General features: G+C 44.5%; 1 protein-coding gene across 1 annotated transcript in view; it reads right to left on the bottom strand.

The window, feature by feature from the left end:
- The window catches only part of LOC141073005 (uncharacterized), a 124436-nt gene that overhangs the window by 61963 nt on the left and 34602 nt on the right, over window positions 1-27871 (bottom strand). The window contains 1 exon segment of the mRNA XM_073560287.1: window positions 20749-22301. Coding sequence (XP_073416388.1) covers window positions 20749-22301 — 1553 coding nt within the window.

Raw genomic sequence — 27871 nt, 5'->3', positions numbered from 1 at the left:
ACCTGGTTGACACTCTACTTAAAAGTAGAAAGATCACTACTACCAAGATCTATGTCAGAATTTGGAAGAGATTCCTAAAGAACTCTAGAGTAGTCGCTGGGGGTTCGGCTCCTATAAATCAAATCTTAGAATTTCTTCAGAAAGGTCTAGAAATGGGGCTCTCCATTAGTACCCTCAAAGTACAAGCTTCAGCCTTGGGGGCCCTCTTTAGCTGCAACATCGCGGGTAATTACTGGGTCAGTAGATTCATCAAAGCAGCAGGTAGATCCAGGCCAGTGGTGAAGGATAGATTCATGCCTTGGGACTTGAACCTAGTCCTTACGGCCATGACAGAAGCTCCATTCGAACCCATCTCATCAGCCTCTATAAAAAACCTGTCCCTCAAGGTAGCCTTCCTGGTAGCTCTAACCTCAGCTCGTAGAGTAAGCGACATCCAGGCATTATCTAGGCGTCCTCCTTATTTACAGTTTATGGACGATAGGGTAATACTCAGACCTGACCCGGCGTACTTACCGAAAGTAGTTTCTAGCTTTCATAGAACACAGGAAATAGTCCTTCCATCCTTCCTCCCTAATCCAGCTAATGAGAAGGAAGAGAAATTACACACCTTAGATGTTAGAGAATGCCTTAAAGAATATCTGGCGGTTACTGACCCCTGGAAAAAGGAAAATGCCCTATTTATCTCCCATCAGGGTCCCAGGAAAGGCTGTAGAGTGTCAAAAAATACACTAGCTAGGTGGATTAGAGAGGCTATTTCAATTGCATACACCTCAAAGGGCAGACCGGCACCTGCAAACCTGAGGGCGCATTCCACCAGAGCCATGGCGTCCTCGTGGGCCGAGAGATCAGAAGTCTCCATTGACCAGATATGTAAGGCGGCTACTTGGTCCTCTCCGAGCACCTTTTATAATCATTATAGGCTAGACTTGGGTGCTTCCACAGACCTCTCTTTTGGTATAAGGGTACTGCAGGCTGTAGTCCCTCCCTAAATAGTTATTACTCTCTGTAATTCTCTCAGGTGGTGCTGTCATGGACGACCGATAAAGTCTTAGTTACTCACCGGTTAACGGTGTTTTTCGGAGTCCATGACAGCACCCGTATATTCCCTCCCTTTTAGTAGTTTAATTTTGGATATGCACTTCTTTCTCTTATATGTACACTAGTAAGGAATAGTTGTATAAAAAACACTGTGTATAAATTTTGCTATTAACCATTGTGGTCCTCTTGTGCTCTGTAATCCAACTGATGCGTGGGAGAGGTGCCGCCCTTTTGTATCTGTAGGTTTCCTGTTCCTGAAGGGCGGATCCCCTCTCTCAGGTGGTGCTGTCATGGACTCCGAAAAACACCGTTAACCGGTGAGTAACTAAGACTTTTCTCTACCTCATATTCCATGTTACCTTCAACCAATACAGGGTCCGGAGGTGCCACCCCAGGAACAACTGGTTCAACAAACCTCTTCAACAAGGACTTATGGAACACATTATGGATTTTAAATGTGACAGGGAGAGCCAAACGAAAAGAGACCGGATTAATAATCTCCAAAATCTTGTAAGGTCCAATAAATCTAGGCTTAAACTTAGGAGAAGCCACCTTCATAGCAATATTTTTTGATGATAACCACACCATATCACCAATCTTAAACTGGGGACCAATGGTCCTATGTCGATTGGAAAACCGCTGGGACTTTTCCTGGGAGAGAGATAACTTATCCACCACTTGGTCCCAGATTTGGTGCATTCTCTCCACCACAGTGTCAACACCTGGGCAGGCAGAAGGCTCCACCTGCCCTGAAGGAAATCGAGGATGAAACCCAAAGTTACAAAAAAAAAGGTGACATCAAAGTGGCAGAACTAGCTCTATTATTTAAAGCAAATTCAGCCAAGGGCAAAAATGAAACCCAATCATCCTGATCAGCGGAAATAAAACATTTCAAATACGACTCCAAGGTCTGGTTTGTTCTCTCTGTCTGCCCATTGGTCTGAGGGTGAAAAGCAGAGGAGAAGGACAACTGAATTCCCAGCTTGGAACAGAAAGTCCTCCAAAATCTAGACACAAACTGAACTCCTCTGTCAGATACAATGTTCTCAGGAATCCCGTGCAAGCGAACCACCTGTTGCAAAAACAGGGGCACCAACTCAGAGGAAGACGGCAACTTAGGGAGTGGTACAAGATGAACCATCTTAGAGAACCTATCACAAATCACCCAAATAACAGTCATTCTTTGAGAGACCGGCATATCAGAGATGAAATCCATTGAAATATGGGTCCATAGCCTCCTGGGGACCGGCAAAGGCATCAACAACCCACTAGAGCGAGAACAAGATTTAGACCGGGAGCAAGTCCCACAGGACTGCACAAAATTCCTGACATCATGAGACAAGGTGGGCCACCAAAAAGAGTGACTCACCAGATCTCTAGTACCAAAAATACCTGGATGACCAGCCAATGCAGAGCAATGAACTTCAGACATCACTCTCTTCTTCCACTGGTCAGGAACATACAACTTTCCACTGGGACAACGCTCAGGTTTGTCCTCCTGGAACTCTTGCAGAGCAAGTCTCAAATCAGGCGTGATGGCAGAAAGAACTACCCCTTCGCCTAAGATGGTAGCAGGCTTGGTCACCACAGGAGAATCAGCAAAGAAGCTCCTAGAGAGGGCGTCTGCCTTGACATTCTTAGTTCCAGGAAGAAAAGAGACCACAAAATCAAAACATGTAAAAAACAAGGCCCACCTAGCCTGTCTAGGGTTCAAGCGTTTAGCCGACTCTAGGTAAATCAAATTCTTGTGGTCAGTGAGGACCACAACTTGATGTTTAGCTCCCTCCAACCAATGTCTCCACTCCTCAAATGCCCATTTCATGGCCAACAGTTCCCGATTCCCCACATCATAGTTACGTTCAGATGGAGAGAACTTTCGGGAAAAGAAAGCACAGGGATTCATTTTAGATGTTACAGGATCCTTTTGGGACAAAACAGCTCCTGCACCAATCTCAGAAGCATCCACCTCTACCTGGAACGGGAGTGAGACATCAGGTTGCCGCAAAACCGGGGCGGAGGTAAATCTTCGCTTCAGCTCCTGAAAGGAAGCAACAGCCTCCGGAGACCAATTCAACACATCAGCACCCTTCTTAGTCAGATCAGTCAATGGCTTGGCAATACTAGAAAATTTTGCTATAAATTTCCGATAAAAATTAGCAAAACCCAAAAACTTCTGGAGGGCCTTCAAAGAAGTGGGCTGAACCCAATCATAAATGGCCTGTACCTTGGCCGGGTCCATTTCAATAGTTAATGGAGACAAAATAAATCCCAAAAATGAAATCCTCTGTACTCCAAAAAGGCATTTTGATCCTTTGACATACAGGGAATTCTCCCTCAAGATCTGGAACACAGTCCGAATATGTTCCACATGAGAATCCCAATCCTTGGATAAGATCAAAATATCATCCAGATAGATAATCAAAAATTTATCGACAAAGTCTCGGAAAATATCGTTCATGAAGCACTGGAAGACAGAAGGGGCATTAGTGAGCCCAAAAGGCATCACCAAAATGTCCCTCCGGAGTATTAAACGCCGTCTTCCATTCATCCCCCTGCTTAATGCGGATAACATTATACGCCCCCCTGAGGTCAAGCTTGGTAAACCAGCAAGCACCTCTAACTCTAGAGAATAGATCCGAAATCAGGGGTAACGGATACTGATATTTAATAGTAATTTTGTTGAGGGCACGATAATCAATACAAGGCCTTAAAGAACCATCCTTTTTGGCCACAAAAAAAAAACCGGCACCTAAGGGTGAAGAGGATGGTCTAATATGACCCTTCTCCAACGCCTCCTTAATATAGGACCGCATAGCCTCGTGCTCGGGTACAGATAAATTGAAGAGCCGACCCTTGGGAAATTTACACCCCGGGCTCAGTTCAATTGCACAGTCATAACTCCTATGAGGAGGCAAGGACGCAGACTCATTCTCACTAAATACATCATAAAAGTCCGCCAAATAGTCAGGAACATCATGCGACTGAGGAGAGGTGGAAAAAACCGGAGCCTCACTACAGGCACACCGACAACCCCAACTCACCACAGACACAGATTTCCAATCCAAGACTGGATTATGAATTTGCAACCAGGGAAACCCCAGAACAACGGCATCATGCAGACCATGTAACACCAAAAATCTGCAATTTTCTTGATGGTCTGGGGCGACCCGCATGACCACCTGGGTCCAAAACTGAGGTTTATTTTTCGCCAAAGGAGTAGCATCAATCCCCCTCAAAGGGATAGACGTCTGCAGAGGTGTCATCCGAAATCCACAACGTTTAGCAAAATCCAAGTCCATTAGGTTTAGCGCTGCTCCCGAATCCACAAAAGCCTTGGCGGAAAATGTGGACAGGGAGCAGATCAGAGTAATTGCCAGAAGAAACTTAGGTTGAACACCACCAACAGAAAACGTGTGTGCAAAGCGTTTCTCTCGTTTAGAACAAACAGAAATAATATGTGAGGCATCTCCACAGAAAAAACACAGCTTATTACGCCTTCTGAAGTCCTGACGTTGCGCCTTAGACAAAACTCTATCACATTGCATAGGTTCAGACGTCTGTTCTACCGGTGGCAACACCTCTCGTGCAATCCTGCGTTCACGTAAATGCCGATCAACCTGAATGGCTAATGACATAGAATCGTCCAGACCAGAGGGAACAGGAAATCCCACCATAGTATCTTTTACGGCTTCTGACAAACCCTTCCGAAAGAGAGCAGCCAAGGCATTATCATTCCAGGTAGTAAGGACCGCCCACTTTCTGAACTTTTGACAGTACAACTCTGCAGAATCTCGACCCTGGTTCAATGCCAACAGGGTCTTTTCAGCCTGATCAATAGCATTAGGTTCGTCATACAACAACCCCAAGGCTTGAAAGAATGCGTTCACATTAGTCAGAATAGGATCATCTGGTTTCAAAGAAAACGCCCAATCCTGGGGATCGCCACGCAGCAAAGAGATGACAATTTTAACCTGCTGCGCGGAACTCCCTGACGAGTTAGGCTTCAAGGCAAAAAATAATTTACAATTATTTTTGAAACTCAAAAATTTAGATCGATCCCCAAAAAATACATCAGGTGTAGGGATCTTTGGTTCAACAGCATGCGAACGAGCAAGGTAGGCGGAAATTCCCCGCACTTCCGCAGCGAGCTGCTCCACACGATCAGACAATTGCTTTATCTCCATTGAGAGAAAAAAAAAATTCCCCCTACGGCCTCAGAGATATAGAGGAAAGAATATACACACTTTTTTTTTTTTAAACACAATACTTTCCTTCTATTGAGTACCCTAGGATCTGCGGTATGGCGGGTGATTCTGTTATGATTGAGTCACCGTAGGAGGCAAAAACAGAAATGCTAGCTAAGTCCAGAAAACCAGAGAGGTTGGCAGCTATCGGATTGCAGACCCCTGAACCTATCAACACAACTAGCAGTAGCCGTGGGGGGTTCCTACGATGCCCTAGACCCCTCGATCACAGCCGGAGAATTAAATAGCCTAAAGACAGAAAGGGAAATCTAAACTGCCCCAGAGCAGACCCCAAAGCAAAAGGCAGCCCCCCACATATAATGACAGTGAAGCAAGAAGAAATAACACAACACAGACAGAAAGATAGACTGAACAACGACGGGGCCCAAGCTAACTAGATAGGAAAGGACAGGAAGGCTGCTGTCTGCAATCCGTGAAAAACCCTATGAAAATAAGAGCCAACAGACTGACAGTGAAAAAGGCCCTGAAGACGCTAGGCTTCAAAAAGCTATGTCAGTACTTAGGAATATTCTGAAGACAGAGCAACCCGCAAAAGGAGATTCAGCTCACCCCAGCAGGGAATGGCAGAATCCAGAAAAGCAAGGCAAACAAAAACAAAACACAAATGCTAAAAGGCAAAGCAGAAAACTTAGCTTTAGAGGAGCAGGAATCAGAATGGTTTCCTAGAAGTCCACAGAGAAATCACCTGCAGGGCAGAAGGGCGTCGGCAGCCTTATATCCAGTCCGTGACTCCACTCAGCCAGTCATCATCATTAGACTCAGGTGCCTGATAATCAGGCTCATTACCTTCCTTTACCAGAATAGGGAGTTCACCAGACCTCAGTGACGAAGGGGAAAATGAACTCACAACAGTACCTCCCCCTTGAGGAGGGGTCACCGAACCCTCAACCACGCCACCAGGGCGATCAGGGTGAGCCCGATGAAAGGCACGCACCAATCTTTTGGCATGAATATCAGAGGCAGAGACCCAGGAATTATCCTCCTGACCATAACCCTTCCACTTAACCAAATACTGGAGTCTCCGTCTAGCCAGACGGGAATCCAGTATTTATCGGTCGTCCATGACAGCACCACCTGAGAGAGGGGATCCGCCCTTCAGGAACAGGAAACCTACAGATACAAAAGGGCGGCACCTCTCCCACGCATCAGTTGGTTTCCTGTTCCTATAGGACGGGACTTCCTACAGATGGTCCATCATGGAGTCGTCGAGGGATTCCCAGGCCGGCTGACCGACCCAGGTAGCGGGGGGGTCTCCTACCTCGGTCAAGCTCGGGTCCCTGGATGCACCACGGTGGGGCCGGGTAGGTCTCTACGACAGTGGTTGGAGCAGGCGGAGCAGAGGGTCCGGTGGACAACCGTCTCCATAGGGCCGGCACGAGGTATGTATGACCCCTGGAACCCCTCCTGTTACATCCACCCGGTCTCCGCTTGGTCCTCTCTCTCTCTCTCCGGGGGGCTGGCGGTCGCGCCTGTGCGGCGGGCGCGGGTCGGCGCATGGGGGGCGGCGGGCATTCCGGAGCCGGGGGCGCCGTGCCGGCTCCTTTCCGCGCACTCCCGCGCTCTTGATCGCGCTGTGGAAGTGACGCAGCGGAAGGGGCGGGGCCGGGAACGCCGAAACCGGAAGTCGGATGCCGGCCGGCTTTCCAGGTGGCGCCGCCGCTGCTCGGCGGTCTGGGGCGGCGCGCGTTACCCGGGGAGGGGGGGGGGGAGGAACGGAGCATGTGGGGGGGGGGGGAAGTCGCGGGGGGGGGGGGGAGGACCCGGGGGGGGAGGTGCCGCGCCACAGCCCTGCTAATCTGGACACTGATGGGAGGCATTAAAAGACAGGAGGTGACGCTGCTGGGGTGCTTCTGAAGGCCCAGCAATGGATTTGACAGAAGCCCCCACAGAGCAGGCCCTGAAGACGCTAGGCTTCAAAAAGCTATGTCAGTACTTAGGAATATTCTGAAGACAGAGCAACCCGCAAAAGGAGATTCAGCTCACCCCAGCAGGGAATGGCAGAATCCAGAAAAGCAAGGCAAACAAAAACAAAACACAAATGCTAAAAGGCAAAGCAGAAAACTTAGCTTTAGAGGAGCAGGAATCAGAATGGTTTCCTAGAAGTCCACAGAGAAATCACCCACAGGGCAGAAGGGCGTCGGCAGCCTTATATCCAGTCCGTGACTCCACTCAGCCAGTCATCATCATTAGACTCAGGTGCCTGATAATCAGGCTCATTACCTTCCTTTACCAGAATAGGGAGTTCACCAGACCTCAGTGACGAAGGGGAAAATGAACTCACAACAACTAAGCATATAAAGATCCATATAGATAGCTAGGGATCCATTTAATATACATATCAATATACAATTAAACTATGCAGCATGCTGGCCCACATCAAGATAAGTGTGTATAAATAATCATGGAACCACCACCGCACAGCTAGTCTTACCTATATAAGAATGCCAATGCCCTGGGACCTGTACCCACCCCAACGCGCGTTTCGGCCTAGCCTTCATCAGGGGGCTCACTGGACCTGAAGCGCAGGTCCGCCGGCTTCTTGCGGATCTGGGTCATGGAGCGCTCGACACCGAATCGGCGGGCTAGGCCTCTTTATCCTCCTAAGCACCGCCCTTTTGTGGTGCATGGAATGCTGATGGGATTGATTGCATCCGTAGTCCCGTGCATCACACTGCCTGATAAGATAGCGAACCTCGGCATCCCATCAAGGAGAAGAACGCCGCCTAGTCGCCATCTTTGCAATTATGGGGACCACGCCACAATAACTACGCCCACCAGAGCGTCGTGACGTCACGACATACGTTTGATGCCATTGGGGATGCTAATGCGTCCTCGAAGGGAAGCAACCCTCAGTTCAGCGTATCCGCCTGATCGGAGTCGCAACTGCATTCGCAAAATGTCGCTTCCTAGATACAGCATCTATGGTCAGACGGGAACGCTGGTGTGTGCACCGTTGCTGTTTTGTATGGATATCTATACATCTAATTGTTAACATAGATGCATAGACATTAAAATAGGAATAGATTTGAATGCATATTGGTATGTACACCATGTCCCTAATTATTATGCAAATTTTCTTTTTCTCTGTTTTTCCTAAAGGGTTAGTGCAAATGACAGTCAGTGTAATAAAAGTCATCACGTGTTGGAGTATGTATATTTAAGTTTATTAAAGAAACATCCCAATGAAAACAGTATAATCTTAAAAAAATGCACTGTTCCAAATTATTAGGCACAGTAGAGTTTATAAAAATGTCATATGTTTTAAAAAAATGAAAATGCACATTTGTAGAATTTAAATCATTAGGAGGTCACCTCGAATTAATAGAGCAGCTGCTAAAAAGCTAAATACATGTTTATATACTGTATATATTCATTCCAAAAAAAGGCAGCACTCCATAGTAACTTTTTTTCAAAGTGGTGGTGAGTATTATTCAGCCCACATATCAAGGCAACGTTTCGGCTCAATTGAGCCTTTCCCCAGCAGTGGGTGTTACAGAAAAGTGTCTACTTATAGACCATATAACAATCTCTTAATAGTGTCAATCATTTTACAATACAAGAAATTACAATTCAGTGCATACAATTTCTTTCATTATAGTCAATAGGCTCCATATGTGCAAACAGTGCAAAAAGTGCTTTGTGCTCAATACAATCTTTATACTTTGCATTAACTTCATCTTATTAGTGTTTTTGTGATTGCACATTTAATCATACAATATTACAGTGTCTCATAATCCGTTTGGTTTACATACCACCACATGGAGGACGCCATGAACACAGAGAACGCTATATCTGGCGTTCCTGTAGCTCTACTGCGCATGCGCTATGAGTCATCAGCTCTGTCATGTGTAGCCAGCCAATTGAAAAGCAAGTGTGGCATTTCTTCTCTCTGCATCACCTCAAAGACGCCATATTGTGTGTGGCAGAAGGTCATATAATGCTGTTATTTACATATAGGGAAATCCATAAGGTTGCCATTCCTTTACCTTGATTTAATATTATATTGTTAATTGCCCTTGAGCCCCGGACAACACCCTTGGTTGCTTCCGATTTATCCAAATAGCCACTCACGTGCGCCATATGACCTTCATCAGGCCACCTGATTCACCCCATTGGTTAAAGGGCAATATATATCAGTTATCCCCGCAGCCATAAAAATCCACTAATCATCAAATTAATGTAAAATTGGCTGGCCACATGACAGACCCCATATAGAAAACGTTCGCAAAAACTTTAGTAAAAAAAAAAATTTTTTACAAAAATTGCTTTCCATACAGAAAAAAATTATTATTTATCAAAAGTCCATTCGTCCTCCATGTTCCTAATATCTTCACCAGGGTAATTTCAACACTTATGAATAGTGATAAATCTGAAAAAGAATAAAAAAGAATTAAAACCTGGGATAATCATTCCCAATATATCCATAGGTCAACAATAAAACACATATAGAGGAACAATTTTATATAACAGTGTGTATTTTAAATTCAGCATTTAACCCTTTCGGTCTTAATGTATTCAGCTCATAGATCCACTTCAGTTCCTTTTTCTTAAGTATGAGTTCTCTATCCCCACCCCTTCTCTGTACAGGGACCACATCAATTATTCTAAATCTCAAGTCCCTCTCGGTATGATTACACTCAACAAAGTGTTTCGGGACCGGCAAATCAAGTTTCTTCTTTCTAATAGTATATCGATGTTGGTTTATTCTGGTCTTAAAATCCCACGTGGTTTCCCCAACATACCACAACCTACAGGGGCATTCCAAGAGATATATCACATGATCAGAATTGCATGTTAGAAATTCATTTATCTTATATATTTTAGAGGTCTCATGGTGTTGGAAAGTTGAACCCTTTAACATAAGTGAAGAATTCACACACGACAAATATGGATAACTGTAAGGCTACTTTCACACATCAGGTTTTCGCCGTCAGGCGCGTTCCGGCGTCGTGCCGGAGCGCCGGATCTGGCAAATGTTTTGTAAAACCGGATGTGACGTATCCGGCTTTCTGCCAGATCCGTCTTGCGCATTACAGCCAAAACCGGATCCGTCTCATCCGGTTTATCCGGTTTTCGATCCGTTTTTCGACGGATTACGCCAGATCCGGTTTTTAAAAATGCCCCTTGTGGCCTTCCGAACGGGATTGGCTACTGGAAAACTATATATAGCATGTTCCTACAGCCCTTCTTTGACAGGTTGTAGAGGAGAAAGTGCAGGTTGGAGAGAAGAGCAAGTTACTGGCGAAGATGGATGTTGTGATTGGAAATATTTTGAAGAATTTGGCGGATTTTACAGCACAGGCGAATCGTTTGAGGGTGATTGTTCTGGAGAAGGAGAGAGCGAGACAGCAGCGCATCAGGCATCGTAGACGACTTTTGTGGATCCACCCCATCACAGCCAAGAGAATGACGCGTGGGGTCTATTCTACACTCTGCATGGACCTTAGACGAAACCCGGAGAAATTTTTTGGATATGTTCGGATGAAAATGGAGAATTTTGATTACTTGGTGGAGCGCATTGCACACCTCATAAGAAAATCGGACACCTATTGCCACTTCTCTGTTTCACCCACAGAGCGTCTGATGGTGACTTTAAGGTAAGCCACATTTATTGGATATGCTCGCATCAGAGCACACTTTCACTGCAATCTTGTTGGTGGTAGTTTGTATCTCCAAGTGTTATAGCTTACTTTTGGTATGTAATGCTGTTAATTTAACCCCTTCACCCCCAAGGGTGGTTTGCACGTTCATGACCGGGCCAATTTTTACAATTCTGACCACTGTCCCTTTATGAGGTCATAACTCTGGAACGCTTCCATGGATCCCGGTGATTCTGACAATGTTTTCTCGTGACATATTGTACTTCATGATAGTGGTAAAATTTCGTTCAAATAACTTGCGTTTATTTGTGAAAAAAACAGAAATTTGGCGAAAATGTTGAAAATTTCGCAATTTTGCAACTTTGAATTTTTATGCCCTTCAATCACAGAGATACGGCACACAAAAAACTTGATAACTAACATTTCCCACATGTTTACTTTACATCAGCACAATTTTGGAACCAAAATTTTTTTTAGTTAGGAAGTTATAAGGGTTAAAAATTGACTAGCGATTTCTCATTTTTGCAACACCATTTTATTTTTACGGACCACATCACACTTGAAGCCACTTTGAGGGGTCTATATGATAGAAAATACCCAAAAGTGACACCATTCTAAAAACTGCACCCCTCAAGGTGCTCAAAACCACATTCAAGAAGTTTATTACAATTAAAAAATCATATTTTTTCCATAAAAATGATCTTTTCACCCCAATATTTATTTCCCAAGGGTAACAGGACCCTAAAAGTTATTGTACAATTTGTCTTGAGTACGCTGATACCACATATGTGGGTGTAAACGACTATTTGGGCGCATGGCACAGCTCAGAAGGGAAGTAGCGCCATTTGACTTTTTTGGCTGGAATTGAGATCGGACACCATGTCGCGTTTGGAAAGCCCCTGATGTACCAAAACAGTGGAAACCCCCCACAAATGACACCATTTTAGAAACCAGACCCCCCAAGGAACTTATCTAGATGTGTGGTGAGCACTTTGAACCCTCAAGGGCTTCACAGAAGTTTATAACGTACAGCCGTACAATTATAAAATCATATTTTTTCCACAAAAATGATCTTTTCGCCCTCAGTTCTTACTTTCCCAAGGGTAACAGGACCCTAAAAGTTATTGTGCAATTTGTCCTGAGTACGCTGATACCCCATATGTGTGGGTAAAACACTATTTGGGTGCATGGCAGAGCTCGGAAGGGAAGCAGCGCCATTTGACTTTTTTGGCTGGAATTGAGATCGGACACCATGTCACGCTTGGAAAGCCCCTGATGTACCTAAACAGTGGAAACCACCCAAAAAGGGACCCCATTTTGGAAACTAGACCCCCTAAGAACTTATCTAGATGTGTGGTGAGCACTTTGAACTCCTCCAGTGCTTCACAGAAGTTTATAACTCCTGGGCATGAAAATAAAAAATCGTATTTTTTCCACAAACATGATCATTTAGTCCCCATTTTCTTTTATTTTCCCAAGGGTACCAGGAGAAAATGGACCCCAAAAGTTGTTATCCAATTTGTCCTGAGTACACTGATACCCCATATGTGGGAGAAAACTACTGCATGGGCACACGTCGGGGCTCGGAAGGGAAGTAGTGACGTTTTGGAATGCAGACTTTGATGGAATGGTCTGCGACTGTCATGTTGCCTTTGGAGAGCCCCTGATGTACCTAAACAGTGGAAACCCCCCACAAATGACACCATTTTGGAAACTAGACCCCCTAAGGAACTTATCTAGATGTGTGGTGAGCACTTTGAACCCCCAAGGGCTTCACCAAAGTTTATAACGCCCGGGCGTGAAAATAAAAAAATCATATATTTTTCCCACAAAATGATATTTTTGCCCCCAATTTTTTATTTTCCTAAGGGCAACAGGAGAAATTGGACCCCAAAAGTTGTTTTGCAATTTGTCCTGAGTAGGCTGATACCTCATATGTGGGGGTAAAACACTGTTTGGGCGCATGGCAGTGCTTGGAAGGGAAGTATCACCATTTGACTTTTTCAATGCAGAATTGGCTGGAATTGAGATCAGACGCCATGTTGCATTTGGAGAGCACCTGATGTGCCCAAACAGTGGAAACCCCCCAATTATAACTCCAACCCTAACCCCAACACACCCCTAACCCTAATCTCAGCCCTAACCCTAGCTCTAATCCTAGCCCTAGCCCTAACCCTAATGGGAAAATGGAAATAAATACTTTTTTTATTTTATTATTTTTCCATAACTAAGGGGGTGATAACGGGGGGGGGGTTTGATTTACTTTTTATGGCGGTTTTTATTTTTGACAACTGTCACATGCTAAAAGACGCTTTTTATTGTAAAAACAGTTTTTGCATCACCACATATTGAGAGCTATAATTTTTCCGTATTTTGACCCACCGAGTCATGTGAGGTCTTGTTTTTTGCGGGACGATTTGACGTTTTTATTGGTATCATGTTCGGGCACGTGACATTTTTTGATCGCTTTTTATTCCGATTTTTGCGACGCAGAATGAACAAAAACCAGCGTTTCATGAATTTCTTTTGGGGGGTGCGTTTACACCGTTCCGCGTGCGGTAAAATTGATAAAGCGGTTTTATTCTTCGGGTCAGTATGGTTACAGCGATACCTCATTTAGGTCTTTTTTATGTTTTGTCGCTTTTATACAATAAAAACAATTTTATATAAAAAATAATTATTTTTGCATCGCTATATTCTGCGAGCTATAATTTTTTTATTTTTTCTCTGATGATGCTGTGTGGTGGCTCGTTTTTTGCGGGACAAGATGATGTTTTCAGCGGTAACATGGATATTTATATGCGTCTTTTTAACCGCGCGTTTTTGCACTTTGTGTTCGGCGGTATGATAATAAATCATTATTTTTTGCTTCGTTTTTTACTTTTATTTTATAAGGGGTTCACTAAAGGGGTTAACTAATGGGACAGTTTTATAGGGCAGGTCGTTACGGACGTGTCGATACCAAATATGTGTACTTTTATTGTTTTTTATTTCCAAAAAATGAATTTATTAGGGAATATTTTTTTTTTAAATTTATTTAGCGATTTTTTAAAAATTATTTTTACACTTTTTTTTAACTTTATTAGGTTGTCCCAGGGGGGACTTCACTGTCATGTGACAGATCGCTGCTCTGTCACATCACAGATCACTGTGACAGATCAGCAATCTGTCACAGGCAGTGTGCAGGTTTCCTCCTTGCCTGCGCTTTGCAGGCACTGAGGAAGCCAGCTGCCTGCAGGCCCCTGAAAGTCCCCGTCGCCATCTTGGATCCGGGGACCTGCAGGGAAAGAGCCCCTCGCAGCAGTGCTGCACATTGCGCTGCTGTGGGGGGCTCAGGGAAGCACGGAGGGAGCCCCCTCCCTGCCGATGCTTCCCTTAAACCCCCAGTACACCGCGATCGTGTTTGATCGCGGTGTGCAAGGGGTTAACATGTCGGGTGTCAGCTGTGATAATCAGCTGACACCTGGCCACGATCAGCGGTGCTCACCACGTTTAGGAGGTGGGCCACTGACACTCAGTGGAATGACGCTGCACTTAAGAGTCAATTTGTGCAGGGTCTGTCTCCAAAGTTGCAGCATACTCTGGTGCAGTACGCCGCCCCCAGGTCGCTGGAGGCCGCCATGTCCCTTGCCATCCGGGTAGATAGTCAGTATCACGTGCCGCCCAAATGCTGCAGACCCTTATTAATGAGCTTAGGGGGCTGCGCAGAGGGTTGGTGCGGCAGCTGCGGCTGTTGGTGGGCTCTGGGGGCTTGGTCCAGGAACAGGCTCAGCCAGAACCCAAGATATCCCTCCATGACGGATTTTCTGTAGGGAGAGATCAATTCTTGGTATTTCAGCAAGCCTGCAAATTGTATTTCAGGCTGCGCCCTCGTTCATCAGGGAGTGAAGAGCAATGGGTGGGAATCATTATGTCCCTTCTTAACCCCTTCACCCCCAAGTGTGGTTTGCACGTTCATGACTGGGCCAATTTTTAAAATTCTGACCACTGTCCCTTTATGAGGTAATAACTCTGAAACGCTTCCATGGATCCCGGTGATTATGACATTTTTTTCTCGTGACATATTGTACTTCATGTTAGTGGTAAAATTTCATTCATATAACTTACGTTTATTTGTGAAAAAAACGGAAATTTGGCAAAAATTTTGAAAATTTCGCAATTTTCCAACTTTGAATTTTTATGCCCTTAAATCACAGAGATACGGCACACAAAATACTTAATAAGTAACATGTCCCACATGTTTACTTTACATCAGCACAATTTTGGAACCAAAATTTTTTTTTGATAGGAAGTTATAAGGGTTAAAAGTTGACCAGCGATTTCTCATTTTTACAACACCATTTTATTTTTACGGACCACATCACACTTGAAGCCACTTTGAGGGGTCTATATGATAGAAAATACCCAAAAGTGACACCATTCTAAAAACTGCACCCCTTAAGGTGCTCAAAACCACATTTAAGAAGTTTATTAACCCTTCAGGTGCTTCACAGGAATTTTTTGAATATTTTAAAAAATGAACATTTAACTTTTTTTTCACAAAAAAAATAATTCAGGTTCAATTTTTTTTTATTTTATCAAGGGTAAAAGGAGAAATTGGACAGGAAAAGTTATTGTGCAATTTGTCCTGAGTACGCTGATACCTGATATGTGGGGGTAACCACTGTTTCAGCACATGGCAGAGCTCAGAAGGGAAGGAGCGCCGTTTGACTTTTTCAATGCAAAATTGGCTGGAATTCTGATCGGATGCCATGTCACGTTTGGAGAGCCCCTGATATACCTAAACAGTGGAAACCCCCAAAAGGTGACCCCATTTTGGAAACTAGACCCCCCAAGGAACTTATCTAGATATGTGGTGAGAAGTTTGAAACCACAAGGGCTTCACAGAAGTTTATAACGTACAGCGGTACAATTAAAAAATCATATTTTTTCCATAAAAATGATCTTTTCACCCCAATTTTTATTTCCCAAGGGTAACAGGACCCTAAAAGTTATTGTACAATTTGTCTTGAGTACGCTGATACCACATATGTGGGTGTAAACGACTATTTGGGCGCATGCAGAGCTCGGAAGGGAAGCAGCGCCATTTGACTTTTTTGGCTGGAATTGAGATCGGACACCATGTCGCGTTTGGAAAGCCCCTGATGTACCAAAACAGTGGAAACCCCCCACAAATGACACCATTTTAGAAACTAGACCCCCCAAAGAACTTATCTAGATGTTTGATGAGAACTTTGAACCCCCAAGGGCTTCATAGAAGTTTATAACGTACAGCGGTACAATTATAAAATCATATTTTTTCCACAAAAATGATCTTTTCACCCTCAATTATTACTTTCCCAAGGGTAACAGGACCCTAAAAGTAATTGTGCAATTTGTCCTGAGTACGCTGATACCCCATATGTGGGGGTAAAACACTATTTGGGTGCATGGCAGAGCTCGGAAGGGAAGCAGCGCCATTTGACTTTTTTGGCTGGAATTGAGATCGGACACCATGTCACGTTTGGAAAGCCCCTGATGTACGTAAACAGTGGAATTCCCCCACAAATGACCCAATTTTGGAAACTAGACCCCCTAAGGAACTTATCTAGATGTGTGGTGAGCACTTTGAACTCCCCCAGTGCTTCACAGACGTTTATAACACCCGGGCATGAAAATAAAAAAATCGTATTTTTTCCACAAACATGATCATTTAGTCCACATTTTCTTTTATTTTCCCAAGGGGACCAGGAGAAAATGGACCCCAAAATTTGTTGTCCAATTTGTCCTGAGTACACTGATACCCCATATGTGGGAGAAAACTACTGTATGGGCACACGTTGGGGCTCGGAAGGGAAGTAGTGACGTTTTGGAATGCAGACTTTGATGGAATGGTCTGCGGCTGTCATGTTGCCTTTGGAGAGCCCCTGATGTACCTAAACAGTGGAAACCCCCCACAAATGACACCATTTTGGAAAGTAGACCCCCTAAGGAACTTATCTAGATGTGTGGTGAACACTTTGAACACCCAAGGGCTTCACCGAAGTTTATAACGCCCGGGCGTGAAAATAAAAAAAATCATATATTTTTCCCACAAAATGATATTTTTGCCCCCAATTTTTTATTTTCCTAAGGGCAACAGGAGAAATTGGACCCCAAAAGTTGTTTTGCAATTTGTCCTGAGTATGCTGATACCCCATATGTGGGGGTAAAACACTGTTTGGGCGGATGGCAGAGATTGGAAGGGAAGTATCACCATTTGACTTTTTCAATGCAGAATTGGCTGGAATTGAGATCAGACGCCATGTTGCGTTTGGAGAGCACCTGCTTTGCCCAAACAGTGGAAACCCCCCAATTCTAACTCCAACCCTAGCCCCAACACACCCCTAACCCTAATCTCAGCCCTAGCCCTAATCCTAGCCCTAACCCTAATGGGAAAATGGAAATAAATACATTTTTTTTAATTTTATTATTTTTCCATAACTAAGGGGGTGATAACGGGGGTTTGATTTACTATTTATGGCGTTTTTTATTTTTGACAGCTGTCACATGCTAAAAGACGCTTTTTATTGTAAAAATAGTTTTTGCATGACCACATATATAATGCGAGAGCTATAATTTTTCCGTATTTTGACCCACTGAGTTATGTGAGGTCTTATTTTTTGCTGGACGAGTTGACGTTTTTATTGGTATTATGTTCGGGCACGTGACATTTTTTGATCGCTTTTTATTCCGATTTTTGCGACACAGAATGAACAAAAACCAGCGTTTCATGAATTTCTTTTGGGGGAGTGCGTTTACACCGTTCCGCGTGCGGTAAAATTGATAAAGCGGTTTTATTCTTCGGGTCAGTACGGTTACAGCGATACCTCATTTATGTATTTTTTTGTTTTGTCGCTTTTATGCAATAAAAACAATTTTATATAAAAAATAATTATTTTTGCATCGCTTTATTCTGCGAGCTATAACTTTTTTATTTTTTCTCTGATGATGCTGTGTGGTGGCTCGTTTTTTGCGGGACAAGATGATGTTTTCAGCAGTACCATGGATATTTATATTCGTCTTTTTGACCGCACGTTATTGCACTTTTTGCTCGGCGGTATGATAATAAATCATTATTTTTTGCTTCGGTTTTTATTTTTATTTTATAAGGGGTTCGCTAAAGGGGTTAAGTAATGGGACAGTTTTATAGGGCAGGTCGTTACGGACGCGACAATACCAAATATGTGTACTTTTATTGTTTTTTTATTTCCAAAAAATGAATTTATTAGGGAATATTTTTTTTTTTTTAATTTATTTAGCGATTTTTAAAAAATTATTTTTACACTTTTTTTTAACTTTATTAGGTTGTCCCAGGGGGAACTTCACTGTCCTGTGACAGATCGCTGATCTGTCACATCACAGATCAGCAATCTGTCACAGGCAGTGTGCAGGTTTCCTCCTTGCCTGCGCTTTGCAGGCACTGAGGAAGCCAGCTCCCTGCAGGCCCCTGAAGGTCCCCGTCGCCATCTTGGATCCGGGGACCTGCAGGGAAAGAGCCCCTCGCAGCAGCGCTGCACATTGCACTGCTGTGGGGGGCTCAGGGAAGCACGGAGGGAGCCCCCTCCCTGCCGATGCTTCCCTTTAACCCCCAGTACACCGCGATCGTGTTTGATCGCGGTGTGCAAGGGGTTAACGTGTCGGGGGCGGTCCATGACCGCCCCTGACACATAGTGCCGAGTGTCAGCTGTGATAATCAGCTGACACCTGGCCGCGATCAGCGGAGCTCACCACGTTTAGGAGGTGGGCCACTGACACTCAGTGGAATGACGCTGCACTTAAGAGTCAATTTGTGCAGGGTCTATCTCCAAAGTTGCAGCATACTCTGGTGCAGTACGCCACCCCCAGGTCGCTGGAGGCCGCCATGTCCCTTGCCATCCGGGTAGATAGACGCCTTAGGGAGAGACATATACAAAAAGTGCCCCCTGATGTCCTCGCTAGGGAGGAGGACCCACCAGTGCAGACGGAGGAACCCAGACAGCCCAGTGTTGTTAATGCAAAAAAGGGGGTGTTTGCGGCTCGTCGTGGTGGGGGGGTATGTTTTTCCTGTGGGAAGCCTGGTCATTTTATGAGAGCCTGCCCAGTTCATGCCAAGTCTCCTGACGAACCTATGCAAGTAGGAGGAGCTAGTTTGTGTACAGAGCTGCCTACGGTTCGGGGAGTGGTGTCGGCATGTTTGTACTGTGGGCAGACTGGTCATGTCCTGAAGGCTTGCCCATTGCGTGCCAAATTTTCTGTGCCATCTGAGAAGCCGCATTCCCCTGGTCGCTTGGAGGGAGGTGACCAGAAGTATACATTTCCTCCATTTTGCCCTCCCAAAGTACCATGTCAGCAGAGGTCTTGGCTGGCAGTGTACCGGAGGTAAAAGATTGGCGGACGAGGGAAGTAGCCAGCTGGGGGCGCTCATGTCAGGGCTGCTGCCTATGAACTACTGTCTCTACCGTCTCTCTTCAGCGGACCCCTTCCTCTCCGGTGAGGGCAGCAGATGTGCTGCAGGAGAGTAGGGGCAAGTCTCAACCCTCGCCATTGGCCAACCCTGGGAGGCACAGATCTCGTGGTGGAAGGGGTTGGAGGGTGGTGTACCCCTTGCTGAGGTGCGGGGTTGTGAGTGTGGTGACACAGGGGGACGCCTCTGCTGTCAATCCCAGAAAGAGTTCTCCAAGTGGTGACAAACGAACGAGTGGCAATAAACGTTCAGGTCCGGACCTGTGTGTGAACGAGTGTGTATGGGTGGCCACCAAAAAACATCCAGTGGAAGTGTGTTATGGAGTCTTACCAGCTCATATCAAACATACACATACACAACCCGTTCCCCAGGTCAGAGCTTCGGAGATGTGTGTTGCCTCCAGAACATACGTTGCCAAAACCAGCGGGCTCGTTTGTCATAAACCTGAGGTGCAGGTAGTTTCCACAGAATATCAGTGACCTGTTATTTGGCTATCCAGGACGTTTGGACCAGCCGCTTCAGTTCCGTCTTGTCCCGCCACTTAGCCATCCGAACTTCTGCACTATGTCAGTTCCATTGGAGTCAGCTTCCACTTACATGCCCAAGATTACCCAGTCATCGTCAGTGTCAGCTTCTACCCGTATACCCGACTCCCGCCAGTCAGCTCTACCATACCTGTATACTCTGGTTACCCATTTGTCCCGCTGGGACAGATGCCATGTGTCTAGTGTCTAACTGGAGGTGGCACCTGTGTCCTCCCGGTACTCCATTTACATCATGTTCGAGGGGTCTTACTGCGAATACCTGGGGTTCACTAATCACCCCCCCTTCGGAGCCCCTGGACCGTGGTCCCGAGGCTCCACTCAAAAAATAAATGAATGTGAACTTCACCACCAGTGCCTCCGTTTCCATTCGTTACAACATGATACAGGATTTTAGTTTTTTTGTCTAGTCTCGCTTTAATATAGGTCAATATTAAATAAAGTCTGCTGATGAGTCGCCTTTGGTGAGGATGACGAAACCCATAGAAATGAGAGGTTTGGAGAGTGCGTTTGTATACATCAACTCACCCTATATATTGAGATGTGGGGTATATGTTTTTTCTGTTAGTCACCTTCTGACTAACCTTCAGGGGGTGAATTATGGGTATAGTTTTACATTTGGAATTAATAAAGTTTCATTTCATCCTTTTGTCAGCAAACATGAGGAATGACACGAGACAACCCCATTAAGAAGATCCAATTTTTATTAAAATGATTCCAACATTCTGAACATAAAAAGTCTTCTCCCCTATGTGACATCTCTGATGTTTATTAACAGTTGATTAATATTTACATTATGAACATGAAAAAGGGTGAATTATCTGGTGCTTAACACAAACTGATTTACTGTTAAAACATTTCCCACATTCTGAGCATTAAAAAGGTTTCTCCCCTGTGTGAATTCTCTGATGCTTAACACAAGCTGATTTACTGTTAAAACATTTCCCACATTCTGAGCATGAAAAAGGCTTCTCCCCTGTGTGAATTCTCTGGTGCTTAACACAAGCTGATTTACTGTTAAAACATTTCCCACATTCTGAACATGAAAAAGGCTTCTCCCCTGTGTGGGCTCTCTGGTGACTATCAAGATGCACTTTCTGGTTAAAACATTTCCCACATTCTGAACAGGAAAAAGGCTTCTCCCCTGTGTGAATTCTCTGATGCTTAACACAAGTTGATTTATTGTTAAAACATTTTCCACATTCTAAGCATGAAAAAGGCTTCTCCCCTGTGTGAATTCTCTGGTGCTTAACACAAGCTGATTTACTGTTAAAACATTTCCCACATTCTGAACATGAAAAAGGCTTCTCCCCTGTGTGAGTTCTCTGGTGCTGAACCCAAGCTGATTTACTGTTAAAACATTTCCCACATTCTGAACAGCAAAAAGGCTTCTCTCCTGTGTGAGTTAGTTGGTGTTCATCAAGATTCCCTTTCCAAGTAAAACATTTCCCACATTCTGAACATGAAAAAGGCTTCTCCCCTGTGTGAATTCTCTGGTGCTTAACACAAGCTGATTTACTGTTAAAACATTTCCCACAGTCTGAACATGAAAATTGCTTCTCCCCTGTGTGGGCTCTCTGGTGCCTAACCAAATCTGATTTATGGTTAAAGCATTTCTCACATTCTGAACATGAAAAAGGCTTCTCCCCTGTGTGGATTCTCTGATGGCTATCAAGATACCGTTTCTGGTTAAAACATTTCCCACATTCTGAACAGGAAAAAGGCTTCTCCACTTTGTGAGTTCTCTGGTGAGTAACAAAATGTGATTTAACTGCAAAATATTTCCCACATTCTGAACATGAAAAAGGCTTCTCCCCTGTGTGAGTTCTCTGGTGGTAATCAAGAACCGATTTCCAGTTAAAACATTTTCCACATTTTGAGCAGGAAAAAGGTTTTGCTCCTGTGTGAATCCTCTGGTGAGCAACAAAATGTGATTTATGTCCAAAACATTTCCCACATTCTGAACAGGAAAAAGGCTTCTCCCCTGTGTGAGTTCTCTGGTGACTAATAAGATGTGCTTTTCGGTTAAAACATTTCTCACATTCTGAACATGAAAAAGGCTTCTCCCCTGTGTGGATTCTCTGGTGCCTAACACAATCTGATTTATTGTTAAAACATTTCCCACATTCTGAACAGGAAAAAGGCTTCTTTGCTTTCAGAGCGGTTTGTTTTTCAATGCTTATTTTGTGACTTTGCTTTTCCTTAGTAGTCGGTAATGAATCAGAAGACAGGACCTGTTTTACAGGATCAGATGACAGATCTCTGCTGTGAATGTATGATGGTATATCTGGATTAACAGCAATCACATCAGTTGTATCTCGTAGGATCTCAAAATTATCATATTTAAAAATTGAAGATGTCAGCTGTCCCTCTGATCTCCCGGTACAGTCATCTGCTAAGATAAAAAATTATTATTTTTTAATAAAATATCCATGAGTTTTATATTTTTGAACATTTCTACTTAAACTGTCCATAGAAATGGCAAGCTATGTTAAACATTTTATTTACCAAGACAATGACAGTTCACAGTCTAATAGAAAACCTTGCTGGATGAACAAGTAGTGTGTGGTGTTCAACTGTTTGTTCATTCTGCCTCCCAAATGTCCAATAAAAAGAAACCAATCAATGTTATGTAGGCGAAAATAATACCAATTCTCATCTCACAAAAAAACAAATCTCCACTCAGGTCCATCATCTGTCAATATAAAAACCGAGGTTCCCACACTATTAGTGGCTCAAAGGCTGTTGAAAAGCTACAAGGTTTCTATAAACCAATCCAGCAAAATCCACTCTCACGTCTGAGTCTTGCAGTGTGCGCAAACAACATTTAGGATCCCTGTATTTAGCAATATTATAGTGAGAAGAATCCATTTAATTTGCAGTGTGTCTTCTGGAGCATAATCTGGGCACTATGTGTTGGGTAATATAGTGGAAAATGTGTAATTTTCACTGCATGTTAATTTCTGGAAAGTGGGTGTGGAGTCAAAATATTCAGTCCTCCTACACACGTGGACAAAATTGTTGGCACCCCTCGTTTAATGACAGAAAATTCCACAATGGTCACAGAAATAACTTGAATCTGACAAAAGTAATAATAAATAAAAAATATATAAAAATGAACAAATGAAAGCCAGACATTGCTTTTCAGACATGCTTCCACAGAATTTAAATAAAAAATAAAACTCATGAAATAGTCCTGGACAGAAATGATGGTACCCTTTGTTAGGGTTGAGGATCGCACTAAATATGATGGTAACCTGCTGCTTAGTAATGGCGGAGTACTAGCTGAACACTGACGGGTTAACCACTGACCCGGTGTGTATAGAAGCGAACTCTGTTACCTCACAGAGCCACTGGAAGAAATGCCAGAGCCTGTTTATCTTCACTGGACTCGGCAGGGGAGCGCTAGTGTAGGGCCACAGGGCTCTGCCCCAAGGACACAGGGTTAGAGTCCCTGTAGTACCACTAGCGTTCAGCGCCGCGGCTGTGATGCCTGGACAGACGCTTATAGAATGCTGTGCCCTGTTAAAAGTCACAGGATGCAGCAAGTAGTTCCTTGCCGCACTAAGAGCATACAGCGCAGCACTGGTGGACGCCACTAACCAGCCTATGCCTAGAACAGAAAAGAGCTTAAGACGCGCACAGCGCCGCTCTAACGGATGCTGCTGTACATGCAGTAGCGTAGTGTGCTATGATTAGGTAACCGAGGAGGGTAACGAGGAATAGATTAGGCAACCAGATAACCAGAGAGGTTGTAGCTAGCGAACTGCAGATCCCTAAACTGACAACACAACTAGAATTAGCTGTGGGACAATGCCCTAGACGCCTCGACACAGCCACAGAATTAACTAAGCCTAAAGAGAGAAATGGGAAAGCTAAACTGCCCCGGATTAGAACCCCAAAGGAATAGATAGCCCCCAAACATATATTGCCAGTGAGACAAGATGAGGCACAAACAAAGGCAGAAAATAGAGTAAGCAAATGATGGGGCCCAAATCTATCTAGATAGAACAGGACAGGAAAGGATACTGTCTGCAATCACGCAAAAAACCCTAAGGAAAATCCAACACGTCTGATATGCAAAAATACTGAGGCCACACAACCTCTCCCCCACTAGATCAGAACTCTGGTGTGAACAGGGTCCAGCACAGGTCCCAACAGGGAACGAGGCTGAACTAACACCAGCTAAGCAAAAATCAGAGACAAGCAAAAATGGATCCAATGCAAAAAAAAGATTCAAGAAGACAAATAACTTATCTGAAAGATGCAGGACGGAGCAGTAGACAAGCAGACATCAAAATATGCTCAGGAAGCAAACAAAATCACCGGCAAGAGCTGAGGGAAGGTTGTTCACTTAAATCTCCCCAGTCTGTAACACCTGACCTCCAATCATCCAGCTCAGGTGATTGACTTCTGTCAGCTAGACCAGCTCCATTACCAGGATCAACCACCAGAGGGAGCCCAAACTCAGAAGCCAGGTCAAAAGTGTTCACAACAGTATCCCCCCTTGAGGAGGGGTCACCGAACCCTCACCCACACCACCAGGCCGATCAGGATGGGCCCAGTGAAAGGCGCAAACCAATCTCTCGGCATGAATGTCCGAAGCAAAGACCCAAGAATTATCCTCCTGACCATAACCTTTCCACTTGACCAAGTACTGGAGTCCCTGTCTAACCAGATGAGAATCCAATACCTTCTCTACTTCATACTCCAGATTACCCTTAACCAATACAGGATCAGGGGGCGCAGCCATGGGAACTACTGGCTCCACAAACCTTTTCAACAAAGATTTATGAAAGACGTTGTGAATCTTGAACGTTCCTGGAAGAGCCGAACGGAAAAAATGGGATTAAGGCATTCCAAAACCTTATAAGGTCTAATGAAATTTTGGAGACGAGGGCGTGGCCTGGAGTGAGATGTGAGCAGATGTGTGCTCATTCAGCTCCTGCACAGTATCTAGCCAGGACACACTTTGTGACACTTAGAAACACTTCATTATCTCCCTACTGTGAAGATGAAAGTGTGGTGACCCTGTTTCATCCTCTGGAATGCTCCTATATCATCCATGACAGGCAAAAAAGGCCTCAGAAAGAATGCCGGGAATCCGGACAGGACAGCCCAAGATGGCGCTCATGCTGCTGGTGAGGTGGAGGAGGGGCTGGCCCGAGATGAGAGCAGGAAGATGGATGCTGTAAGTAGATTACAGCATTTTGCCAGGACCACAGGAGGGCACAGACTCAAAACGAAGGTGGAGGAGGAGATGTGTGCACATCACAGAGGTATGAGAAGGGAGAGGAGGAAACTGAGCAGGGGGGTGTTGTGAATTCGCTTTCTGGCCTCCCTCTGGTTATTACTGAAGGTAGTGGAGCTAGTCAGATTGACAGAGGGGTTGCAAGTTCTCTTTCTGGGCTCCCTCTGGTGGTTACAGGAGGTAATGGAGCTGATCTGATTAACAGAGGCTTGCCACCTGATGATGAGGATGACGATTGGAGATCATGGGTTTCACATTGGGATTTAAGTCAGCCGACTCCCTTGATCCCTGCTGGTGATTTTCTTCTTGTCTCCTGAGGTCTGATGTTTCCAGCTCTTTCCCTGCATGTTCAGCTAAGTGTTCATTTGCTATTCTATTTGCATTTGATCTGGTTTTGTCTATCTCAGTTTTGTGCTGGTCAGCCAGCTCTGGCTGGGGCTGTGCTAAATCACCGTCCATATGTTACTGCTTGTGCCAGTTTGTTTTTGTCCCTTATTAGATTGGCCTCTTTTTGCTCTGCTTTCAAAATATACCAGAGTGCTGATATAGTGGGCGAAGTCGTGCAACTTCAGTGTTTTTTGCATCAGACGTGTTGGACTTTTTGCAGTGTTTTTTGCATGATTGCTGACGGTGTCTTTCCTTTCCTGTCTAGTCAGTGTGGGCCCCATCATTTGCTCAGTCTATTTTCCTGCCTGTGTTTGTGTTTTCATCTTGTCTCACCGACAATATATGTTTGGGGGCTATCTATTCCTTTGGGGTCTGCTCTGGGGCAGTTTAGATTTCCCCTTTCTTGCTTTAGGCTTAGTTAGCTCTATGGCTGTGTCGAGGCATCTAGGATCATCATAGGCACGCTCCACGGCTAAAGCTAATTGTGTGGATAGGATCAGGGGTCTACAATCCGCTTAGTTACCAACCTCTCTGGTTTTCTGTGGCTTAGCCTGGGCCTGCTCTCCTCCTCGGTGACCTGCTCATAACAGGGAGGTGGACAATGTTGAAAGTGAAGATGAGATTCAGAGTGGCTCTCAGGGAAGTGACACAGGACATGGTGAGGTGAATGCAGAGTTGCTGAGGGGAAAGAAGGGAGAACTGTTATTGCAGGAGGAGCCGACCTTAAAAGATGTTTTTCGCGCCATAATACACTGTGACTCCTCTATCAGCAACATGGCGAGACAGCTAGGCAACATCCAAGCTAACGTGACTAAAATTCAGCACCCTATGCATGTGGTGAAGGAGAGAGTGGGAGAAGTTGAAAAAAGTGTCAGCTCTGCGGAGGACTATCTAGAAGGAGCTGAGAAGGAATATAATCAAATGGCAATGACCCTTACTGCTGTGGATGACTTGGAAAACAGGTCCCGGCGCAATACCTTGAGATTGGTTGGCATGCCAGAAAAAGTTGAGGGCAATACCACTACGGAATTCTTTGAGAAATGGCTCTTGGAAAAGATGGGTGCTGATAAATTGTCACGGTTCTATGCCATTGAACGAGCTCACGGGGCTCCCACGCGTCTCCTCCCCCCTGGATGTCCACCACAGACTGTAATAGCTAAAGTGCTCCATTACCGGGACAGAGATACCATTTTGAGGCTTGCTAGAGATCACTCAGACCTTGTGATTAATAGTTCTGCAATTTCCATTTTTCTGGACTATTCTATTGAAGTGCAAAAGCAAAGAGCCAGATTTATTGATATCAAGAAAAGGTTACAGGAAATTGGTGTGAAATATTCCATGTTATACCCTGCCAAGCTGCGGATCGTAACTGCAAATAAAGTTCAGTTTTTCTCTGATGCCAAGGATGCTCTCAGATGGCTGGACTGTAATGAGAAACAACTACGGTTGGAAAAGGAGAAAGTCTCTGCAGACTGAAGGTTTCATGGACTGAGCGTCTGTTGACCTAATTGCCACTTATGGTGGCTTCCTGGGAGGTTCTTTGTGGCGATATACTATGTTCATTTTTGTTCACAAGTTTAAGACATAGAGGATCCTTGTATTGGAGGATCTGATTTGGGAGTGGATATGGCGAGGTTAAGATCGGATAAGGATAATAAACGCCTGTTTTTCTTTTTTCCAATACGGGAAAAGATATCTGGCTTTCTTTGCTACAATTTTTTTTGTTCTAGGGATAGTTGTTGGGGGAGGGGGGGGTGGAGGGTAATGGGGATGGTTTATGTCATGCTTCTTCTTCAGGACATTTACATGTTGTTGCACATTTTATGTCATATACAAGTCTGAGTATCAATGTTGGGTGACGTGAAATTTCTGAGCTGGAATGTTAGAAGCCTTGCAGGTGATGTTAAAAATCAAGTAATTTTTCAGTTTTGGCGCGCAGCGAAGCCAGCTATAATATGCTTGCAGGAGACTTACAGTATATGGTCCCAGACAGGATTCACACCCTGAATGGGCGTTGGATACAAGTGAGCTATCATGCTACGTACTCTGTCTATTCGAGGGGAGTAAGTATCTTGATATGTAAGGGAACGAAGTTTGAAAAGCTCAACGTGATCATTGACCCGGAGGGGCAGTACGTGTGTCTATTATGCAAACTTAGTGGTAGGCCTATACTGCTCATATCTGTGTATGTTCCGCCACCGTATAACAATACACTGTTTTTGAAAATACTTGAAATTATCGTGGGCTTCCCTGGAGTCCCATACTTGGTGGTGGGGGATCTCAACAATGTACCTGACTCTCATTGGGACAGAGGTAGGGGAGAG

The sequence above is a fragment of the Dendrobates tinctorius genome, unplaced genomic scaffold (assembly GCF_039654945.1).
Source record: "Dendrobates tinctorius isolate UK_male_01 unplaced genomic scaffold, ASM3965494v1 ptg000294l, whole genome shotgun sequence".
Taxonomy (NCBI): Eukaryota; Metazoa; Chordata; class Amphibia; order Anura; family Dendrobatidae; genus Dendrobates; species Dendrobates tinctorius.
Note: the sequence above shows the minus strand (reverse complement) of the source record. Positions and strands in the feature narration are given on the sequence as shown.